Source organism: Triticum urartu, chromosome 7A (genome assembly GCF_056163025.1).
Source record: "Triticum urartu cultivar PI428250 chromosome 7A, HENAU_Tu73, whole genome shotgun sequence".
Lineage (NCBI taxonomy): Eukaryota > Viridiplantae > Streptophyta > Magnoliopsida > Poales > Poaceae > Triticum > Triticum urartu.
In genome coordinates this window covers 141,645,649-141,666,390 of record NC_141879.1, presented here as the reverse complement: position 1 = coordinate 141,666,390, position 20,742 = coordinate 141,645,649, and the positions used below count along the sequence as shown (strand labels likewise).

The 20,742-nt window shown below is 46.2% G+C and overlaps 1 protein-coding gene across 1 annotated transcript; it reads right to left on the bottom strand.

Moving 5' to 3' along the window:
- Positions 1 to 9,707: 9,707 nt before the first annotated feature.
- On the bottom strand, positions 9,708 to 10,929 carry LOC125524819 (anthocyanin regulatory C1 protein-like). The gene is made up of 2 exons (XM_048689849.2): positions 10,722 to 10,929; positions 9,708 to 10,628 (listed from the first exon to the last, which is right to left on the bottom strand). Exons 1-2 carry the CDS (start codon positions 10,852 to 10,854, stop codon positions 9,988 to 9,990), a joined length of 774 nt encoding a protein of 257 aa, XP_048545806.2. The 5' UTR covers positions 10,855 to 10,929; the 3' UTR covers positions 9,708 to 9,987.
- Positions 10,930 to 20,742: the final 9,813 nt, after the last annotated feature.

The window sequence follows — 20,742 nt, the reverse complement described above, 5'->3', positions numbered from 1 at the left end:
TAATCCTCTAAGTGATTACGTGATCCAAATCAACTAAACCTTGTCCGATCATCACGTGAGATGGAGTAGTTTCATTGGTGAACATCACTATGTTGATCATATCTACTATATGATTCACGCTCGACCTTTCGGTCTCCGTGTTCCGAGGCCATATCTGTATATGCTTGGCTCGTCAAGTATAACCTGAGTATTCCGCGTGTGCAACTGTTTTGCACCCGTTGTATTTGAACGTAGAGCCTATCACACCCGATCATCACGTGGTGTCTCAGCACGAAGAACTTTCGCAACGGTGCATACTCAGGGAGAACACTTCTTGATAATTAGTGAGAGATCATCTTATAATGCTACCGTCAATCAAAGCAAGATAAGATGCATAAAAGATAAACATCACATGCAATCAATATAAGTGATATGATATGGCCATCATCATCTTGTGCTTGTGATCTCCATCTCCGAAGCACCGTCATGATCACCATCGTCACCGGCGCGACACCTTGATCTCCATCGTAGCATTGTTGTCGTCTCGCCAATCTCATGCTTCCACGACTATCGCTACTGCTTAGTGATAAAGTAAAGCATTACAGCGCGATTGCATTGCATACAATAAAGCGACAACCATATGGCTCCTGTCAGTTGCTGATAACTCAGTTACAAAACATGATCATATCATACAATAAAATTTAGAATCATGTCTTGACCATATCACATCACAACATGCCCTGCAAAAACAAGTTAGACGTCCTCTACTTTGTTGTTGCAAGTTTTACGTGGCTGCTACGGGCTTAAGCAAGAACCAATCTTACCTACGCATCAAAACCACAACGATAGTTTGTCAAGTTGGTGTTGTTTTAACCTTCGCAAGGATCGGGCGTAGCCACACTCGGTTCAACTAAAGTTGGAGAAACTGTCACCCGCAAGCCACCTATGTGCAAAGCACGTCGGGAGAACCGGTCTCGCGTAAGCGTACGCGTAATGTCGGTCCGGGCCGCTTCGTCCAACAATATCGCCGAACCAAAGTATGACATGCCGGTAAGCAGTATGACTTATATCGCCCACAACTCACTTGTGTTCTACTCGTGCATATAACATCAACATATAAAACCTAGGCTCGGATGCCACTGTTGGGTTTCGTAGTAATTTCAAAAAAATTCCTACGCACACGCAAGATCATGGTGATGCATAGCAACGAGAGGGGGAGAGTGTGATCTACGTACCCTTGTAGATCGACAATGGAAGCGTTAACTTGGTTGATGTAGTCGTACGTCTTCACGGCCCGACCGATCAAGCACCGAAACTACGGCACCTCCGAGTTCTAGCACACGTTCAGCTCGATGACGATCCCCGGACTCCGATCCAGCAAAGTGTCGGGGAAGAGTTCCGTCAGCACGACGGCGTGGTGACGATCTTGATGTACTACTGTTGCAGGGCTTCGCCTAAGCACCGCTACAATATTATCGAGGACTATGGTGGAAGGGGGCACCGCACACGACTAAGAATATGATCACGTGGATCAACTTGTGTCTCTAGGGGGTGCCCCTGCCTCCGTATATAAAGGCTCAAAGGGGGGGAGCGGCCGGCCAAGAGGAGGCGCGCCAGGAGGAGTCCTACTCCCTCCGGGAGTAGGACTCCCCCCCTTTCCTAGTTGGAATAGGATTCGCGGAGGGGGGAAAAGAGGAGAGAGAGGAGGAAGGGGGGCCGGCCCCCTCTCCTTGTCCTATTCGGACCAAGGGGGAGGGGCGCGCGGCCCATCTATGGCCACCTCTCCTCTCTTCCACTAAGGCCCATATACCTCTCGGGAGGGTTCCGGTAACCTCCCGGTAATCCGGTAAAATCCCGATTTCACCCGGAACACTTCCGATATCCAAACATAGGCTTCCAATATATCAATATTTATGTCTTGACCATTTCGAGACTCCTCGTCATGTCCGTGATCACATCCGGGACTCCGAGCAACCTTCGGTACATCAAAACGCATAAACTCATAATATAACTGTCATCGAAACCTTAAGTGTGCGGACCCTACGGGTTCGAGAACAATGTAGACATGACCGAGACACGTCTCCGGTCAATAACCAATAGCGGGACCTGGATGCCCATATTGGTTCCTACATATTCTACGAAGATCTTTTATCAGTTAGACCGCATAACAACATACGTTGTTCCCTTTGTCATCGGTATGTTACTTGCCCGAGATTCGATCGTCGGTATCCTATACCTAGTTCAATCTCGTTACTGGCAAGTCTCTTTACTCGTTCTGTAATACATCATCCCACAACTAACTCATTAGTTGCAATGCTTGCAAGGCTTAAGTGATGTGCATTACCGAGAGGGCCCAGAGATACCTCTCCGACAATCGGAGTGACAAATCCTAATCTCGAAATACGCCAACCCAACATGTACCTTTGGAGACACCTGTAGAGCTCCTTTATAATCACCCAGTTACGTTGTGACGTTTGGTAGCACACAAAGTGTTCCTCTGGCAAACGGGAGTTGCATAATCTCATAGTCATAGGAACATGTATAAGTCATGAAGAAAGCAATAGAAACATACTAAATGATCGGGTGCTAAGCTAATGGAATGGGTCATGTCAATCAGATCATTCAACTAATGATGTGATCCCGTTAATCAAATAACAACTCTTTGTCCATGGTTAGGAAACATAACCATCTTTGATTAACGAGCTAGTCAAGTAGAGGCATACTAGTGACACTCTGTTTGTCTATGTATTCACACATGTATTATGTTTCCGGTTAATACAATTCTAGCATGAATAATAAACTTTTATCATGATATAAGGAAATAAATAATAACTTTATTATTGCCTCTAGGGCATATTTCCTTCAATGGGAAGCGTGGTGGTTCCCGGCGATGCTGCTGCGTCTGCACGATTGGATTCAAATTTTGAATTGTGTCCAGGTCGGGCGGATGGGTCATTGGGTATATGGGACAGGCCCCGCGGGCAAGTACGAGCTAATTGTGGGCGTAGGTGTAGGTCGCTACATACGATTTGACTGTATTCATTCCGTATAGCATTGGCAAAACTAGAAACGCTTTATTCCGGTGGGCCATGTCGGGGCAGGCTCGCGCTGATCCACATGTAGCAGCGACGGCAACGATTCGCGTTGCGCGCGCAAGCAGTTAGGAATAGCCATATTCGTAGGAGAAGGGGGTGGAGAGCCCAACTGTGGATGCTCTAAGGGCATCTCCAGCCGTTGGCCCCCACAGGATGCATAAAAATTGCCCCCTGGGGGCGAGCCGGCGATACAATCGGCGCTGGGGGCGGTTTTGCGCCCAGTCATCGCCCCCAGGCGCCGAAATTGGCCCACTTTGCAGCCCAATTTCGGCGAATAAAGGGCCCATATGGGCGAGAATAGGCCCATATTCGGCGTGGTTTCGCCGTGTCTCAGCGTTCAATTATCAACACAATTATTTCTTATCACATATTTCATCACAGAAAAATCAAATACTTCAACAAAATAGTACAACAACAAATAGTTCAATACAAATTATATAGTTCAACAAATAAAAACTCGTATTTCATCACACGGCGTCCCCCTTGAGCCTCCATAGGTGCTCAATCAGATCTTTCTGCACTTGATGATGCACCTGTGGGTCTCGGATCTCCTGGCGCATACTGAGATAGGCAGTCCAAGTTGCCGGTAGCTGGTGATCAATTTCGACTAGAGGACCCTGCATGTAGTATGGTTCAGTGTCAAACACTAGGTCTTCTTGCTCGCTCTCGATGATCATGTTGTGCAAGATGACACAGCAAGTCATAATCTCCCACATTTGATCTTTGGACCAGGTCTGAGCGGGGTACCGAACAACAGCAAATCGAGATTGGAGCACACCAAATGCCGGCTCGACATCCTTCCTGCAAGCCTCCTGAAGCTTCGCAAACCAGGCGTTCTTGCCTCCTGCCACAGGGTTTGAGATCGTCTTCACAAATGTCGACCATCTCGGATAGATGCCGTCAGCTAGATAGTATCCCTTGTTGTATTGGTGCCCATTGATCTCGAAGTTCACCGGAGGAGAATGGCCCTCAACGAGCTTGGCAAAAATAGGAGAGCACTGTAGCACGTTGATGTCATTGTGAGTTCCTGGCATATCAAAGAAGGAGTGCCAAATCCAGAGGTCCTGTGTGGCTACCGCCTCAAGCACCACACTGCAACCGCCTTTGGCGCCTTTGTACATCCCCTGCCAACCAAATGGGCAATTCTTCCATTTCCAATGCATGCAGTCGATACTTCCAAGCATCCCAGGAAATCTTCTCGCTGCATTCTGGGCTAGGATCCGAGCAGTGTCTTCCGCATTGGGTGTTCTCAAGTATTGTGGCCCAAACACTGCCACCACTGCCCGACAGAACTTGTAGAAACACTCTATGCTAGTGGACTCGGCCATGCGCCCATAGTCGTCGAGTGAATCACTAGGAGCTCCATATGCAAGCATCGTCATCGCTGTCGTGCACTTCTGGATGGAGGTGAATCCAAGAGCGCCAGTGCAATCCATCTTGCACTTGAAGTAGTTGTCGAACTCCCGGATGGAATTCACAATCCTGAGAAAGAGCTTTCGGCTCATCCGATAACGGCCCGAAATGTTCTCTCGCCATGAAGTGGAGCATCGGCGAAGTAGTCGGAGTAGAGCATGCAGTAGCCTTGGAGACGATGCCGGTTCTTTGCTTTCATCCGCCCCGGGGCCGAGCCACCTCGCCGCGGCTTTTCATTGCTCGCCAGCAGCTGGGCGAGGGCGGCGAGCACCATGAGATGCTCTTCTTCCTGGACGTCGGCCGCGGCTTCCTCCTCCAGCAGCGCGGCGAGCTCTTCCTCCTCATCCGAGTCCATCGCCGAGGCAGGCAAAACGCCGAACACTTTGCGCTCGGTGGGCGTGTACCCGCCGTTAAACCGCGCCTCCACGGCCGGAAACGGCGGCCGAAAACGCCTAGCTGTTGTGGGAGGGGCTGCCGCGGCGAAGCGCTGCTATTTTTCGGCGGGGAATGGCTATCTAGCGGAGTAGGGCGGCGGCCGTCGCCGGGATATAGCTAGTGGTGGCCGAGGGCGCGGGGGGTGCGAGGCGAGTCGGGGGAAGAAAACCTTGACTTTTTTCCTGTCGGTGTGGGCCAGGCGTGTTTTTCCCTAGCGCCGGAGCCCCCAACTGTTCCCCAGCGCGCCGGGTTCGGCCTGTGACCGCCGGGCGGAAAAAAGGTCCGAACCAGCAATTTTCGGCGTCCTGAAGGAGCGACTGGGCCGTTTTTTCGACGCCGACGCTAAAAAAGTTGCCTGGGGAAGTCTGTTGGGGACGTGGCTGGAGATGCCCTAACCGGGCGACACGGTGCAGTTTCTCGGTAGAGCCAAAGCTGCTCGTGTAACCAACCGACGACATAGCACATACCAATCGGATCTAACATGCATGAAACACATCACCGGCCGGATCGAGAATGTAACAAAATTGTAAAGAACCGCATCATCACCGGACATGCAATTAAGGGAGGGACATGCATGGGCCTATTTTCTACTAGAAAACATGCAAAGATGGCGACGCGCCGTTCGTCGCTCCGCGCGATGGAGCCATGCATGTCTGGTTCTTCGCTGCCGCGTCGATCTCACTCTCAGTGGCAACGGCCCATGCATACATATATAGGCCGGCCTACCTATAGCTTAGCTAGCGGCCGTGTACACTAATTGACCAGTGACATGCAAACATGTTGGCACATGTGTTTTGGTTTGGCCTTCGACTTACCTGCAATGGCATGAATTTTCGTCGACCGTGTATGTGTACTTGAGTCGACGTGCTCCCGTGTGGGACCACGCACGCAAGGCTCACGGCTGACCCAATTGCATCGCTTCAGATTTCTTATCATGATACTGTGCATCTTGAAGAAGACGCCCACGGATACATTTGTCCATTTTGTGCAAGTCCTATTCAGTTACAACCCACTGTGTACAATACCATCCAAAAGAACTTAAATGCTACGTTTCCTCATGTCCCCCGACGTTATACCTTTCGATGCATTTCTCACAGGATTAACCTCTTTGGTATACCTTACATGAGTAGAAACATTGTGTTCTTTTGTTGCCCGCACGCATTCCTTGTATAATAATCTGAATTGATGTGTGTATACATATTTCTATGCCCCAGTGCATGGGACCCGGTCCCGGTGTGTGGCTGGGCTGGGGCATCCGGCTATAGATGTTAGGATTTAGCGCGATGTCTGTTTGGTATTTGGTCCGGATATTCGACACGCCTTCATAAAGTAAATAGGAGTAGCAACGGGTGTTGCTTATATAGTGGCTTCAGGCTGACTGATGTATCACTTTATATGGTCTTTATGAATAATTAATAAAATGACTGCATGCATCGTTCAGATACAGAGATCAGTGGTTCATCCTCCTTTTTTTTTAAATGCATATTTCTATGCGCGAGCAGGGAGAGCCATCTTTCATTATCGGCGAAGTCTCCTAGCATTTCTTGGACCATGGACACCATTCAGTACTAGTAGGCGGTGGTCACTCTTACCTGTTAACGTCTCGCAGCATGTTGTTGTAACTTCCCCTAGGGTCCTAACCACCGAGATGTCCCCAATGTCTTACGCCAACTTCTTATAAACTCACCCTCAGTGAATTACCTCCTAGTGGGTTGGGAGAGTGAGGGATCATGACTCTACCAAGGGAGAGGATTTGTGTCACCCAGGTGTGGGAGCACCGAGCCCCTCGCGCATGTTTTTTCTATTGGCTTCTGAATTTAAAACTTTCACATCTTTTCAAACAGAAGTTCAAATTAAGTTTCATTTTCAGTTAGCGTTGCCTGTGACGAGGGCTTTCAAATAAGATCTATTTTGAATATGTTTTGCCAAAAAAAATTAAACTTCAGTAAGTTTTAACTAACAAAAGTTAACAAAGATGAATGACAAAATCTTAAGTTTCAAAACTGAATCTGTAAGTTCTGGAACTAGATCTTAAAAATATACAGGGAATCAACAACTTCACGGATCGCGAGGCAATCGTGCGGCCGGAATGGTTGCGCAGGTGCGTGCCCTTGAGAGTTTCCGCTCTACCAACCAAGGTTAAAATCCTAATGCTCATATTTACACACACAGACACACACTGGTACACTCAATAGGAATTTTGTGAGATTTAACGATGTATCCACTTGTCTCAGTCTTTCAAACGTGTGACGTGTTCGCTTGCGTGTATCTTCTTTGTAATCATAAATGAAACCGGCCATTCGACATTGATCATCTTCTCCAATTTGCAGCTAGTCATGATGTCGTGGTACAACACCTGGACTGTCGGCCTGTCCCAACCGCGGCCATACCGGTTCCTCCATATGGGAAACTAGGGTGCTCAGCAAAAGTGAGAATTTTCGACTCGCTCCTCCACTTGGACGAACTCAACACTAAGCAAAACCTGCACGGCTGCACCACAAAACCCTGCTGCCTAACATGAAATATTCCAACTGCTCCATGATGATGAATGTCCAGAGCACCTCTTCGTTCTCTACTATGTTGTGGCACGGACTTGGAGGAAGATCAGCATCCGCCCCGCGGGAACCACCTTGACTAAATTTTGCCATCTCCAACGCAAGAGGGCCTCCTCTTCTGCTCTCCATCACCCTGTTTGTTATCCTTATTGTCACTGAAAAATCTGGGAGGCGCGGAATGCAAAGGTCTTTAGGCAACTGAACCACACCCCAAATGAGGCTGGTTTGGCTAGGGTCCAGCCCAGAGGAAGTCCTTAATGTTGCTCTACGAGATTGTACTCCCTAATCTTTAAATAATAAAGAGTTATTTCGCCAAAAAAAGACCTCACCCCAAATGAAGCACTAGTCAGTATAATTGGCAACACTCTGGTCACATAGACTTAAAAACTTCTGAGCTCAAAATCCACGCCCGGGTGTGGCGAAACTATATTTCTACACCCCTCGTGGAGAGCATAAGAAATTTAACACCATGGTTGTCTTGGTCGCTTGGTCTATTTGAAAAGAGCGCAAGGACAGAGGCTTTGAAGATAAGTTGGCTCCATTGGATCGTATAGTAGATCAAATTAAGTGTGATGCTCACATGTGGCTTAGAGCTGAGCAAATGCCTCCAGCCCGTTGATCAAGGTCGTTCTTCTAGTTGTGAGTTATATTATGTGTTAATCATTTTGTTTAAGTAACTTGTGGACTTTGTAGCTCTTCTTCTTCTATTTGCATGCAACTCTCATGTATGGTTTGAGATAAAAACCACGCCGGGTTGTGTCGGGTCGTGACGAAACTATATTTCTTCAATCTAATGCTTGATCATTTGAAATGAAATTTAGGAAGGACCCTCAGCGATAAAAGTTTCAAAACGAAACACTGCTTTGTCGTCCCCTCACAGGGAATCCCTCTAAGAGCATTCTAGACGATCCCCTAAAATATAGAATAGTAACGTCGGAGTAAAGTCAGTTGAGTAAAAGTTTAGTCCTCTATAGGTGGACGGACCTAGCTGATCCCCTAAACTTAGTGCAGTAAAAAATCCACAAATGTTTATCCTAGCCACATGTACTTTGAACAACTGCACAATATATCATCAATCATTCAAATTTTTAAAGATAAAAATGCATAACATGTAAACTGTTAACAAGCATATAATTTCACGGATCGAGATATTCAAATTTAAACATGCATAGTTCATCCAAAAGGCATCACTTCAACGGTCAAATTTGATTCAAAATCACCACAACAAAGCATGTTTTAAGTTGTGGACCGAGGCCAACCAATGGCATGCATGAGCACGGACTCAAACACCTTCCTCGCAAAATAAATCACCACCACCACCATCCTCTCAGCTGTGGCCCTTGTTGCCGGCTGTGGAGGCCGGACGCCGGAGCACTAGTCATAGGGGTGGCCGGGGACGTCGCATGAGCCGCCGGACGGGGACGAGGGGCTGGAGTGGCTTTCTTCTTCTCCTCATCCTTCTTCTTTGCCTCCTCGGCGAGGGCCAGCGCGGTCCTGGCACGTTCCTGCGGCAGGAGCAGCAGGAGGGCGGCCTACCGTCGTCAGAGAGGCAGTAGCCACCCCCAACTAGCCATGGTACCGACGGTGGTAGCCGATGTTGTGGACCGGACAAGACTTTCGATCCCCAACCTTCTTCCCAGTGCAGGAGGTGGCGGTGGCCAGCAGGGTGGCGGAAGGGTCTTGGCTACCTATTCCGGCCGCAGTAGCAATCATTAGTGGCTATGATAGCGAGTGGAAAGGCGGCGGCGGGAACGATGGCGCCGCGCGGGAGGGAGACGAGGTGGGGGGAAGTTTACTCGGCCGCGCGGGTAACGAGTGTTTTTAGGCGCCACGGGCCAAATTTTCGACCAAGTAAATTCTAGACTCTATAGGATTTAGGAGTTCGGTTAGGTCCGATTTAAAAGAGTAAACTCAAAAAATTATTCCTTTGTGGCTTTTTAAGGGATCGACTAGAGATCTAAAAGAGGGCAGCAGGATTCATCTTCTTCCACGGTTGAGATGCTTGCACGAGCCCTAGCTTTCTAACAACTATGATCGGTTCTTTCCAAAAGAGAAAAAAAAAAACTATGATCGGTGGTCCGTGGCTGCAGAAAACGATACCTTGCGGAAGGCAGCAAGTACAGTGAGGAAATCTCAGTGGCACATGTCGTTACAGCAAAGTACCTCTCCACCGACGCCGACGTCCATCCACCACATGACTTTTTCTGTTGCGCTGTCGTGCACATGCGAGGAGCGAAGCTAGCTTACGTATTTTCTCAAAACCACGTTTACATATGAACAACTCAGTACAGTCGTAGTTTCTCAACAACAACAAAAAACTCAGTACTCCAGTCGTAACGTACGGGAGCTAGCCAGCCACGTACCGTCACGTACGCCCGGGCGTAAGTACATTTGTACGTATGTACACTGTTCAAGTACACATACTGTTTCCTTTTCGAAAAGCGTACGTGCAGCGGCGCACCCACGTACATGTGACTGAACTGAGCCGGATCGATCACGTGTGAGAGGTTTTAACCGGCCATGTGCAGGGACTTGAGCCATTCCTCGTCGGACTCGAGGAACGACGCCAGGGCTCTCACGTCGTCCATCCAGTCTCCCCCGCCCGACCCCGACGAGCACGGCTCGGCCGACGACGTCTCCGAGCTGCTGCTGCCGCTGCAGGCATCTCCCTCTTCTCCCCCGGCCCGCGTCTCCTCTACGACCGGCGCGGGCGGCGGCGTCTCCTGCTCCCGGCGGAAGAAGAGGCCGCCCGTGCACCTCACGGGCTTGGGCGCCCACACCGCGGCGGCCGGCGACGAAGGCGCCGCGGCGTGGAGGAGGGCAGGGACGGAGGTGGACAGCGGCGCCGCGGCGCTCCCCGTGGAGCTGGAGGAGCCGGAGGCGACGGGCGTGGCGACGACGGTCCTCGCCGCGGCAATGGTGGGGCGGGCGGGGAGCGCCTTCCTGCCGAGCGTGCTGTTCCAGTAGTTCTTGATTTCGTTGTCTGTTCGGCCGGGCAGCCTGCCGGCGATGATGGACCACCTATTGCCAAGCAGGCCGTGGAGCCTGACGATGAGCTCCTCCTCGTCGTCGGAGATGTTGCCCCGCTTGATGTTCGGCCGGAGGTAGTTCAGCCACCGCAGCCGGCAGCTCTTGCCGCACCGCCGCAGACCTGCATGCAGATTCATTCAGTTAGCATGCGTCACTTCCATTCCAGCTCCCCATTGATAGAACCAGAATGCGTTTACGATGGATCAGTACGTACCAGCTCTCTGGGGGAGCTCCCTCCACCTGCCCTCGCCATGGGCCTTGACGTAGGAAGCCAGGATCTCGTCCTCCTTGCTCGTCCAGGCCCCTCGCTTCACCCCTTCCTTGGCACAGCACGCCCTCCTCCCCATCCTCTCTCTCCCTCTATCTCTATCTCGCCGTGTGTGCTTTGTTAGAGAGAGGGGGAGTGGTCTGCGGGCAGCAGGGGTGGTTGGGGTATTTATACACCGGCGCCGCAGCGCGACTACGTGGCCGGCTTAGCACCTTTAAGGCAATCCACGGCCACGGCCTCAAAGTGTTAGATGGACCAGAAGGCCGGGAAGGCTTCCATGTGTGCATGAACAGGGACGTAACCAGAACGGCCGTTCAGCCGCCGTTATATACCGCTGGCAGGGGCGATGATATCCGTCCAAATTCGGTGTCATATTTCTATAACAGAGGCTTGTTCATAGCTGCCTTTTATCTCCAAGTGGCTGAAACGTTACTCCCCCCATTGCTATATTATTGGAGCAGTCTTGCTAAGTCGAGACTTCATTAAGTCTCGATCGATGCTATATCTGTGAGCTCATACATTAAGATCCGTGCAAAAAAATCTTCAGTTTTTTTCTTTTTCTTTTTTGTATGTTATGTCACCTAATTGAGATTTGATTAAATTTCAGTCGAGTGAGACCTAGACACATCCTTATTGTAATACGTACGTCAGCTTCATAGTCTACTACATAGGATAATTTTTGACGTGAAAGGTAGAAAATGCAATCGACACTCTTCTTTAAGATCGAACGAGACTCTGTGTTAAGATTTAGGCGAATCGTTGGCCTTATTTTTCATGTATTGTCCCATTTAACACCTTGAACTATGCTACATACGATTCTAAATAACGTCGAGAAACCGCATAGTTAATGACTATCTCTTATCATCATTGGTGCTGTAATTGGCTTCGATAGCCAATAATTTATGATATATAACCAAAGCTCTAAATAGCCGGATATATAGTATAACAGAAGCTACAAAAAGATATAGCGAAACTAAGCACCACTTGAGGGTTTTTTCTTAAATCAGGAGAATAATAAAGCCCTTCCCTATGTAGGCTAAAAGCGGGCCAATCAGTTTACTTCATTTGACACCGATCCGATGCCCTACACTGCCCAATCGATGCCATATCAAAAATCTAGTGTGAAGTAAAGTTGGCTGCCTGAATTACTTTATGCATGCATGGGTCCTGCTCTTTCACATGCGGCAAGCACATACTGCTAGAGCGGTGCCACAATGTGGTGACAACATTATCAGGTATCAGGCACCGATGTAATTACATAGTGGAAGGCCTAATAATAAAAAGCATACAATCAGACATCATATATGATATAGTATGAATGTATGATATATCACATATACTGCACATACACATGTTCAGACATGAAAAAATCAAGCGTTGATCAGACATCCTTTAGGGTGCATAGCTTTAGCGGGAGGGTTCTCTAAAAGTTATAGTACACTATTTAAAACTGTGTGTATGTCTATTCCTTACTTCTAAAAACTTGGTTTCAAAATAATTATATATACAAAAGAAATCAAAAGCACACTTGATGTCATGTTTTTCCATTCCCCATAAGACTAGTGTTACTCACCACACACTTCCCGTCTATTCTCGAACTCTATGGTAATAAAAAATGTGAAACCAAATACCTTGATTCTGATATGTTCAAAACGCTAGCCTGCTAGAAAGAAAATATGAGCAAATTAAACCATATCCCATCAGAAAGCCGAAGTAAATCATGTCAGAGGGTCCACCAAACACTAGTCATGCATAAAGCGAAGCGCCAGAATGTAAATTCGTACACTCTAAATGAAAAAAAAAAGTGTGTTCTTAGAAATACCAACGATTACTTGATTCCCCTGTTTTCGTCGGCGTGACTAAAAGGGCAAACATTACCGGTTGTCATGTGCTAACTTCTATTCCCTCCGTTCCATAATTCTTGCCGTGGTTTTAGTTCAAAATTAAACTAAAACCATGACAAAAATTATGGAACTGAGAGAGTATATCCTTCATGCCATCCATAGTCAATACTAGAGTTGTCTTATATTACTAGTTGTCTCTTATGTTGGCTAGCTATGAGCGAAGACCAAAGAGAATGATACAAGAAAACAATGTCATACAAATAAGAGTATTTATTTGCCAAAACTGGTTACATGACACCCTTATTTGGTGCCAATTGCCTAGACACGCTATGAAACATGACATTGGCTCCTACCATTACAAAATCGATATGGTGGTGTCTTGACAAGAAGATTATCCATTGTCTATTGCTGTGTTTCATATGTGTGTTCATATCTGAGTGTACAAAGTTAGGGCAGGCGAGACATGAGGTGTTTACCCACCATAGGTGACGGCCTGGGGTCCATATCTGAGTGTCCGCCGCCGTAATAGTTTTATTACTTAGTGGCAAATTCATGCATGTGTTGAACTTTTGTATTTCTGTTATCACAAATGAAGATGTTAAAATCTTTTGTCGTTGTGCCTTCTTGATATGATGATACAATAATTAATAAAGCACTCCATTATATTAAACCATTATGAAGTCGAATCCATCTCCATAAAAAAGTAAGTCGAGTCCATTTGCCAGAACACATATTCCAGCGATCCAATTGTTTTTTTCTTTTTTGAAACGGACCAGCGATCCAATTGTTATTTCCATGAAGTATCGTGTGAAGATATCTCAGTAAATCGAACCTTGACAAACGCCCCAACTTTTCCTCTTCATTTTCTGTCCTCCTCCGCCTCTTCGTGTTTGTGTGTTCTGTTTACATCGGTGACGATGTCCGGAGCTTTTGCTCAAGCTCAAGCAATGGTGCCATGGAGAAGGTTTCCGATTGAGGGAGATGCATGGGCTCCGGCCTGCCGGCGCTGGATGCACCACCACTGGCGGCCAGCGTGGAGATGTGGACCTCAGCTCGCTGCTCTCGCTCCTTGCATCTAGCCGGGGCCACTGTCCCCATGCTGGATCTTGTCCGCGATTACAATAAAGACTAGCCAGCTATCTCACCTATAGGGACAAGCAAAGAGCAAGCTGAGGACAAGGATAGGTTATGGACTGATGTGTTCTGTGTTCATGGGTGAAGTCGCCAGGGCCAGCCCAGAAGGGTGGTGGGGCAAAGGGGCGACAGGTCCCAAACCATATCACATATACAGGTATCTATATGCGTGTTAGTGTATATACGTTAGACTCATTAATTATTACATGTGCTGAGATAATAAATAAGGCAAGTAGAATAGCGTATATTTTTGGCACTGAAATACAGTCACTCATCCAAAAAACTTGGTAGATATCTGCAAGGTATAATCGATCATTTAGTTTCCTGCGGTTTTAAAACTTTAATATTTTCTTCTCCACTAGACTCCATGAATACTGCATTCGTGCATCTCTGTAATTCGGATTTATTATTAACATGATTATTTATTTTTAGTCTTGAAGTGCAATCTTTCAATTAAAGTAGATGTAAAACTGTGTTCACAATCTTCAGTATATGTTTAGTGAGTGTGTTGTGATGTACTACCTCCGTTTCTAAATATAAATCTTTTTAGAAATTTCACTACGGACTACATATGGATGTATATAAACATATTTTAAAACATAGATTCACTCATTTTGCTCCATATTTAGTCCGTATTGAAATATTTAAAAAGACTTATATTTAGGAACCGAGGTAGTATGACATATTGAATATATTATGGTGGCTAAGACAAAAGATACAAGTGTTTTGACGTAAAAAGTGGGTCCACATCGTTATCTTTCCATGGGCCCCCCGATGTGCGTCAGGGCTCTAGAATTCGCTTTTGTATTTTTGTACAGATTGGTTGTGTATTTAATCTACACTACAACGGCAGGGAGACTAAGAGTCAGTGACAGCACCATTTACTCAATTGGAGCCAGTAACACCATTTCTAGGCTCCTCAACGGTTGTTTTTATTTCTCTTTGTTTCTAACCATGTTTAGAACTTTGCATGTATTTGGGTTGTGTGTGTTTTAAGTGCTATGGGGATAAACACTTTCAAGATTGTTTCTATTATGCGGCGATGAGATGATTAAACAAAAGCTGTTATTATCGAAGAGAATGAGCGTTTGCTCAAAATTTATTTGTGGTCAGTTCTAGTTGGATACCGGGAAGGGAGATAGCTAGATTGAGGTTGAAGATGAATCTTACATATGTGGATCCTATAGGGCAGTGATAGAAGGATGTAGGAGGGGAGTGTGCATCCAAATGGCTCAAATGACATTTTATATGTACGCTTTGTGGGATGTGCTTCCCCTTCAAATGTTTAAACAAGGCAATAGTGTCTTTTACTACTAACTAGTAGTAGCTGCAAAGTGATATTTGATTAAGCTGGCTCTCCCCTCCCAAATACACCTAGGCCCACACGATGTTCACGTACGAATTCATATACTCGTCGCTCCTCGGGTATGTAGTGAGACTTTCTGCCTGAGTCGCCAACATTTCTCATTCTGCAAAATAGAAGAAAACAGGTCGCGGCCAATCTTCTCTAAGGGCATGTCGCGAAAAGAATGCCAAGGCATGTCGAAGTCTCCTCCGTGCTGCAAAAATAGACTGCAATATTGCAGATGATGTGCCATGCTGCCCTTGCGTCGCGGAGATGGACAAATGGGATGGAATGCAAAGGCAATGGCACGCCCACTCACTTACAAGGATTTTTTGCGAGAAGCATCAGATCTATTATAAAAGTTCACCGGAATTACAAAGCATCTCAAACATAATAAAGCCTTGCTGCCCTTGCGTGACGAGTCACGGAGATAGATGAAGGGGGTGAAATGCAAAGGCAATGCCACGCCCACTCACTTACAAAGCTATAGTTAACTATCAAGTTGCCGACATTGACATCAATAGGGAAAGAATGAAAATGAGAACCTTTCAGTCGATCAAATAAGTCATATGGTAAAGAAAAACAGTTTGGGTTTATCAAAATAGATTGGTTACCGTCCAATTAATCCCGTAACTGTGTAAAATTTGGGTTGAGATCTGTCGATGGATCCGGGTTCAGTTAAAACAGTCGTGCAAAAGCCAAAGCCATGGTGAAGAGACTGCGGTCAAGTTCAGAATTGATTGATGAGGTTTGTTGTTTAAGAATTTTTATATGTTTAGCGCTAGTCTTGTATGCATGGAATGGCTCTGAGAATAAATCATTGAAGAGAGCGCATCATTTTGCAGCATCTCCTCTAATCAAAAGCAGTAAGAGTGCACTTGGACGATTAAAATTTCGAAGAAATACACAATCAACAAATACGTAGCAACTTTTGCGTGGTGCGGTAAAAAATAAATGTGCGAGAGGAACAGCTAGGCACTCGTAAATGGCGCATTCAATCACTTGGCAAGTCGGTTGTCACAGTGTAGTAATTCGCCTATAAAGTCCTAAAACGAACCTGTGAGTGGCTGCGTCAGGATGACTGCATTGATAGCTTAATGAGTTTCTAGTTGTTTTGGTGATACACAGGGCTCTCATGTGGTGTGAATACAAAGTCAATAGTCTTAATTAATGAAACCAGGGTTTGCATGCAAGAAAAGTTAACGTGTTGTCTTTCCTCTGCAAACACAGGTAATGTCAGAGTATGACGCGGCTCAATAAATGAATGCAAAACAGCTGCTTGCAGTGTAATTACGTCAATTCATCTTCGCAGGCGCATGAAGATGAACGATTGAATGTGGTTACACTGCACTGATAAACCATGCAATGTGACGAACAACGTACTAGATTTTTAGAGGAAAAGTTTTGTGATTAGTACAATTAAGTTGTTTAGAATTATTATCATGAGGTTCTTGGGTTTTCACTAAAAAAAATAGAAATACGTAATTTCATTGAATTTGTACCTTGAATTTTCCTGGATTGGAATTCTTTGTTTCTATTTTAAAATTTGAAATCCGTTGTATTGATTATCCCAAGGTAAGATTCTCAATTTTTATAGAAGACACATAACTTGATGCAAAATGGTATTATAGTTTTAAAACTAATAAAAAACATAAGTTTGTGAAAAGTATTTTCAAATTTAAGATAATATTGCAGTTATAAAACCAGATACAGACTGAATATTAGATGTGTTATCTGATTCAAAACGCGGTGTTCCCTAAAATTTGCATGCATGCAGGGCCGATGTCAGATGCCAGTCCAGCCATCCACATCTAGATGCATTTATTTCAAGTCGGAGATCATTAAAAGTATGGAAGAATACATACCCTATACCTCTCCTAAGGAATCATACATCAAATTAAACTCATGAATACATGCATACTAATATAGTGGTACAAATCCCTATGGTTATTTAGTGGTGAGATACCAGGAGGTGAGCCCGCAGGTGCTCCTAGGCATTTTCGTACATAAGAATAGCTAAATACTCAATATCCAAAGGCAAATGAGCTTTAGGAAGATGTTGCCATATCACCGAACCAAAACAAACAAAAATTATGAAGTAAGAAATACATGTCAATTCTTTTGTAAGAAAAAAAACTTGGGAGAACAGTCTAGAACAAATGATAAGTGGTTGTCTTTTGTGCATATTGTGTAATGTATAAATGATATAACAAAAAATGAATGACAATTCTTTTGCCAAAAATATTAGAGAATTAAAGTACAGAAGAATCTAAAACAAATGGGAAGTGTCTTTGTTTTGAGGTTTGTGCATATTATGAATGTGGCTAAGCTCAGGTAGAATCTTCTAGATAGTACACATGGCAGAATCTGATATAGTGAAGAGAATATCTAGCAACCAATGCTACACAAATTTGCCACCTGTCAACTGTTAGATCGGTTTCATCCAACAACGAACATTCAAAGTTATTCCAATACTATTGATATAGATAAAAGACACGTAGTGGACTATTCTGTTAGTTGCGGGTAAAACAATGATTCATTACTCAGCCAGATTTGCAAGATTATTGTTACAGAGTCGTAAAACCTCCATAAGTCCAGATCGCCGGTCCTAGTAAGGAGTGGTTGCCGGGCCATGGGTGACACCCTCCTGACGTGGAATACATCCTGACTAATATTGATGGTGCCATCAATTTTGATCACAAAAAAGGAGCTGCTGGTGGCGTTGCAATATCAACTACAGTGTTTTTGGGTACATGGGGTAAACCTCTTGCTGATGTTACTGATCCCCTGGCTGAAGCCATGTCCCTCCGGAAAGAGATGTCCTCTTTGGAAGGCTTCGATGCTTCAAAAAAGTCAGGACGAAAACAAACTGCCTGGAGATGGTGAATCTTTGAAAATTTCAACACAACTCGCGTTATGATGTTGCACCCCTATTACTAGAACATGGAGAGCTAGCTTCGTGTTCTACTTCTTTTATTTATTATTCAACATGTAAATTGTTCTACTTACTTTTCGGCTCATTTTTGTGGCAAGTCAGCTTGCACATTGCATGTCACCGATAGTTGACTGGATGAACCTCCTAGCTTCCTCGGTTTGAATAAAGCTCTCTAATTTCCACATAAAATAAAATAAAGAATTAACCTCCCGGCGAACCAAGGACGCCTGAACTTGATGCTGAACCCGAAGAAGCCGCTTAATCTTCCCAACATTCTTACCGCGCAATGTTACTCTGAGCTTGCAACGGACAGAAGGCCCCATCATCATTCAAGCAGATTGTGTTACTGTTATTGGTGCTCTCACCAGTTCCTCGATGGACCGATCCCCCTATGGGCATCTGCTGATTGAAATCCAGCATCCACTTGAAGGTCATGAGTTTATTCCCTAGAAATTACTTCGTTCACAAAATAAGGTTGCTCATTGTCTAGCTAATCATGGTAGAACTGGTTTAGCACTGCTGTTTGGCTGTGCCAATTACCAGAATGTTTCTCTGATATTGTATTAGCAGATTGTAATCCGGCTACCATGGAATAAAACTCAAGCACACACAAAAAGAACATTTGTGTTGCTTCCTTAGAGCATCTACAACCGGACCCCTCAAATCCGTCTCAAACGCCCGGGCAGGCCGCCCGGTCACTAACCGGTCACGAAATTTGGACCCAGACGGCACACCTCATATCCAGCCCAAATATGGAGCGAATATGGAGGCGCCCGGGCACACCCGCCATGTTGGACCCGGCCCATGCTGACCCACCCGGCCTCACTTATATTCGTCCCCATACTCTCGTCGGAGCAAACCCTAGCCACATCACTCCACTCCCCTCTGCTACCAGAGCTCACCTCCGATGGTTTGTGGCCTTCTCCGTCATGGCAGGCAGTGGATCGGACTCCGACCAGTCCGGATCCGTCGACTGGAGTGTCGTTCCGTGTGGGTTGGAGGAGGCAATGGCAGTCTGCATTGCACTCCTCCGCTCCTGGGAGGACAGCGCCTGGCCGACAGACGGATCCGTACGCCGCAACGCCTTAGCGTCAGCTCACCGGGCACTCGAGTCCTCTGGTGCTGGATCCTCACGGTCCTGGCCGGAACACCTCTCCTTCCCCATCACTGGTCGGGCAGAGTATGAGTCCCACTGAGAACGGACGGCCTGCCGTGGGAAGGAGAGGATAAGGGCCGCCGAGGCCCGTATCACGATGGAAACGGCGGCGGCGGAGGCAGGTGATGCGGCGGCGCAGGCAGCCGCAAAGGAGGAAGCCATCAGCGCCCACATTATGAGAAACGGCAGCGGAGGAACACGCGCGCCCACACCCGCGAGCAGAATCATGCGGTCTGTGCCATGGCCGGACTGCAACCGAAGGAGGAGAAGGAGGACAGCGGTGGCGAGGACAGTTCTGGCGACGAGCAGATCCGGCTCGATCTATACTGCGTCTTCGGCCGGTACTTCCACGAGAAGGACGGCAAGGGCACCGGGAAGGGCAAGGGCAGCCGTGGATGAACCCCACCATAGCCAAACATGCCAAATTTTGGTAGTCCAATGGCATGTTTAGTGCAGTGTGATGGAGTAGCCGGACAATGCATGTGCGTCGACATAGTTGCATGAGTTTATATGAATTCGAGATATGGTAATTGAGGTGTCCGGATGTAAATTGCATTTTTTCATAAGTGCTCGGTCAATGCCCACAGACGCGCCCAGACACGTCTGCAAACGTTTGAGGGGCCAGATTTGCCAAGTCCGGCTATAGATGCTCTTATAACCCTCTACACTCTCTTCGATTGTAAATATAAGGTTATGTGAAAAATATAAGATAGTTTACGGAGACGAGTATGCTTTTCTTTGATGCTATGTTTGGAGGGGCAAGTTGGAGTTGAAAGCGACCCCGGAGACAATTGCTTAACGGTGATAAGCACGTGCACATGTGGTTTGTGTCACTATTGTAGCTATCTGCCATCGCTGACAGGGATCCTCGTTCCATTGTACGCCATACAAGTGCAACATCGGCGTGCAGGCCATGTCACGTGCGGAAGATTTTTTTATTATTCTAGAATAATAATAAAAGTAGTACAATAGGATTTGAATAGTGTAGTTGGTGCCGACTTGTCACAAGTTAGCACTGCAAATTGTTGAAAACCCAACCCAAATACCCCCCACCCTTAACAGTAGTAGTACTTTTTAAAATAAAAATTCAGAACTTCTAGAACAAGTACACGTGAACTAGAACACCTGCGTTTGACATGGTATTTTCAGATCCATAGAAACATCCCTGGAGTGAAGCCATTGCTGACACTCCTTTCGTAAAGAAATATAAGAGCGATCAGATCATTAAAGTTCTTTAGGGGGGAGTACATCTCAAAATTTTGGCAGGTTTGTTTTATGAGTACGCGTACCTTTTTTGTTTTTTGTGAAAGGCAAGCGAGCACATAAAATACAGAAGCTCTCTCTTGTCGACAAAGGGAGGATACAGAAAATTAGAGTGGAAAAAACTCCTACCCTTGCCAACCGCCCATTGCTGAAACTCCTGAAAGATACACACGCTGACGCTCGCAACACGTCACCAGAGCAACTGCATTCCATACAACTGAATATGCTACGCCAGCACAAAGAGTTGAACGGACCCCTGCAATGTCAGCAGCCCTGACTAAATGGACAGG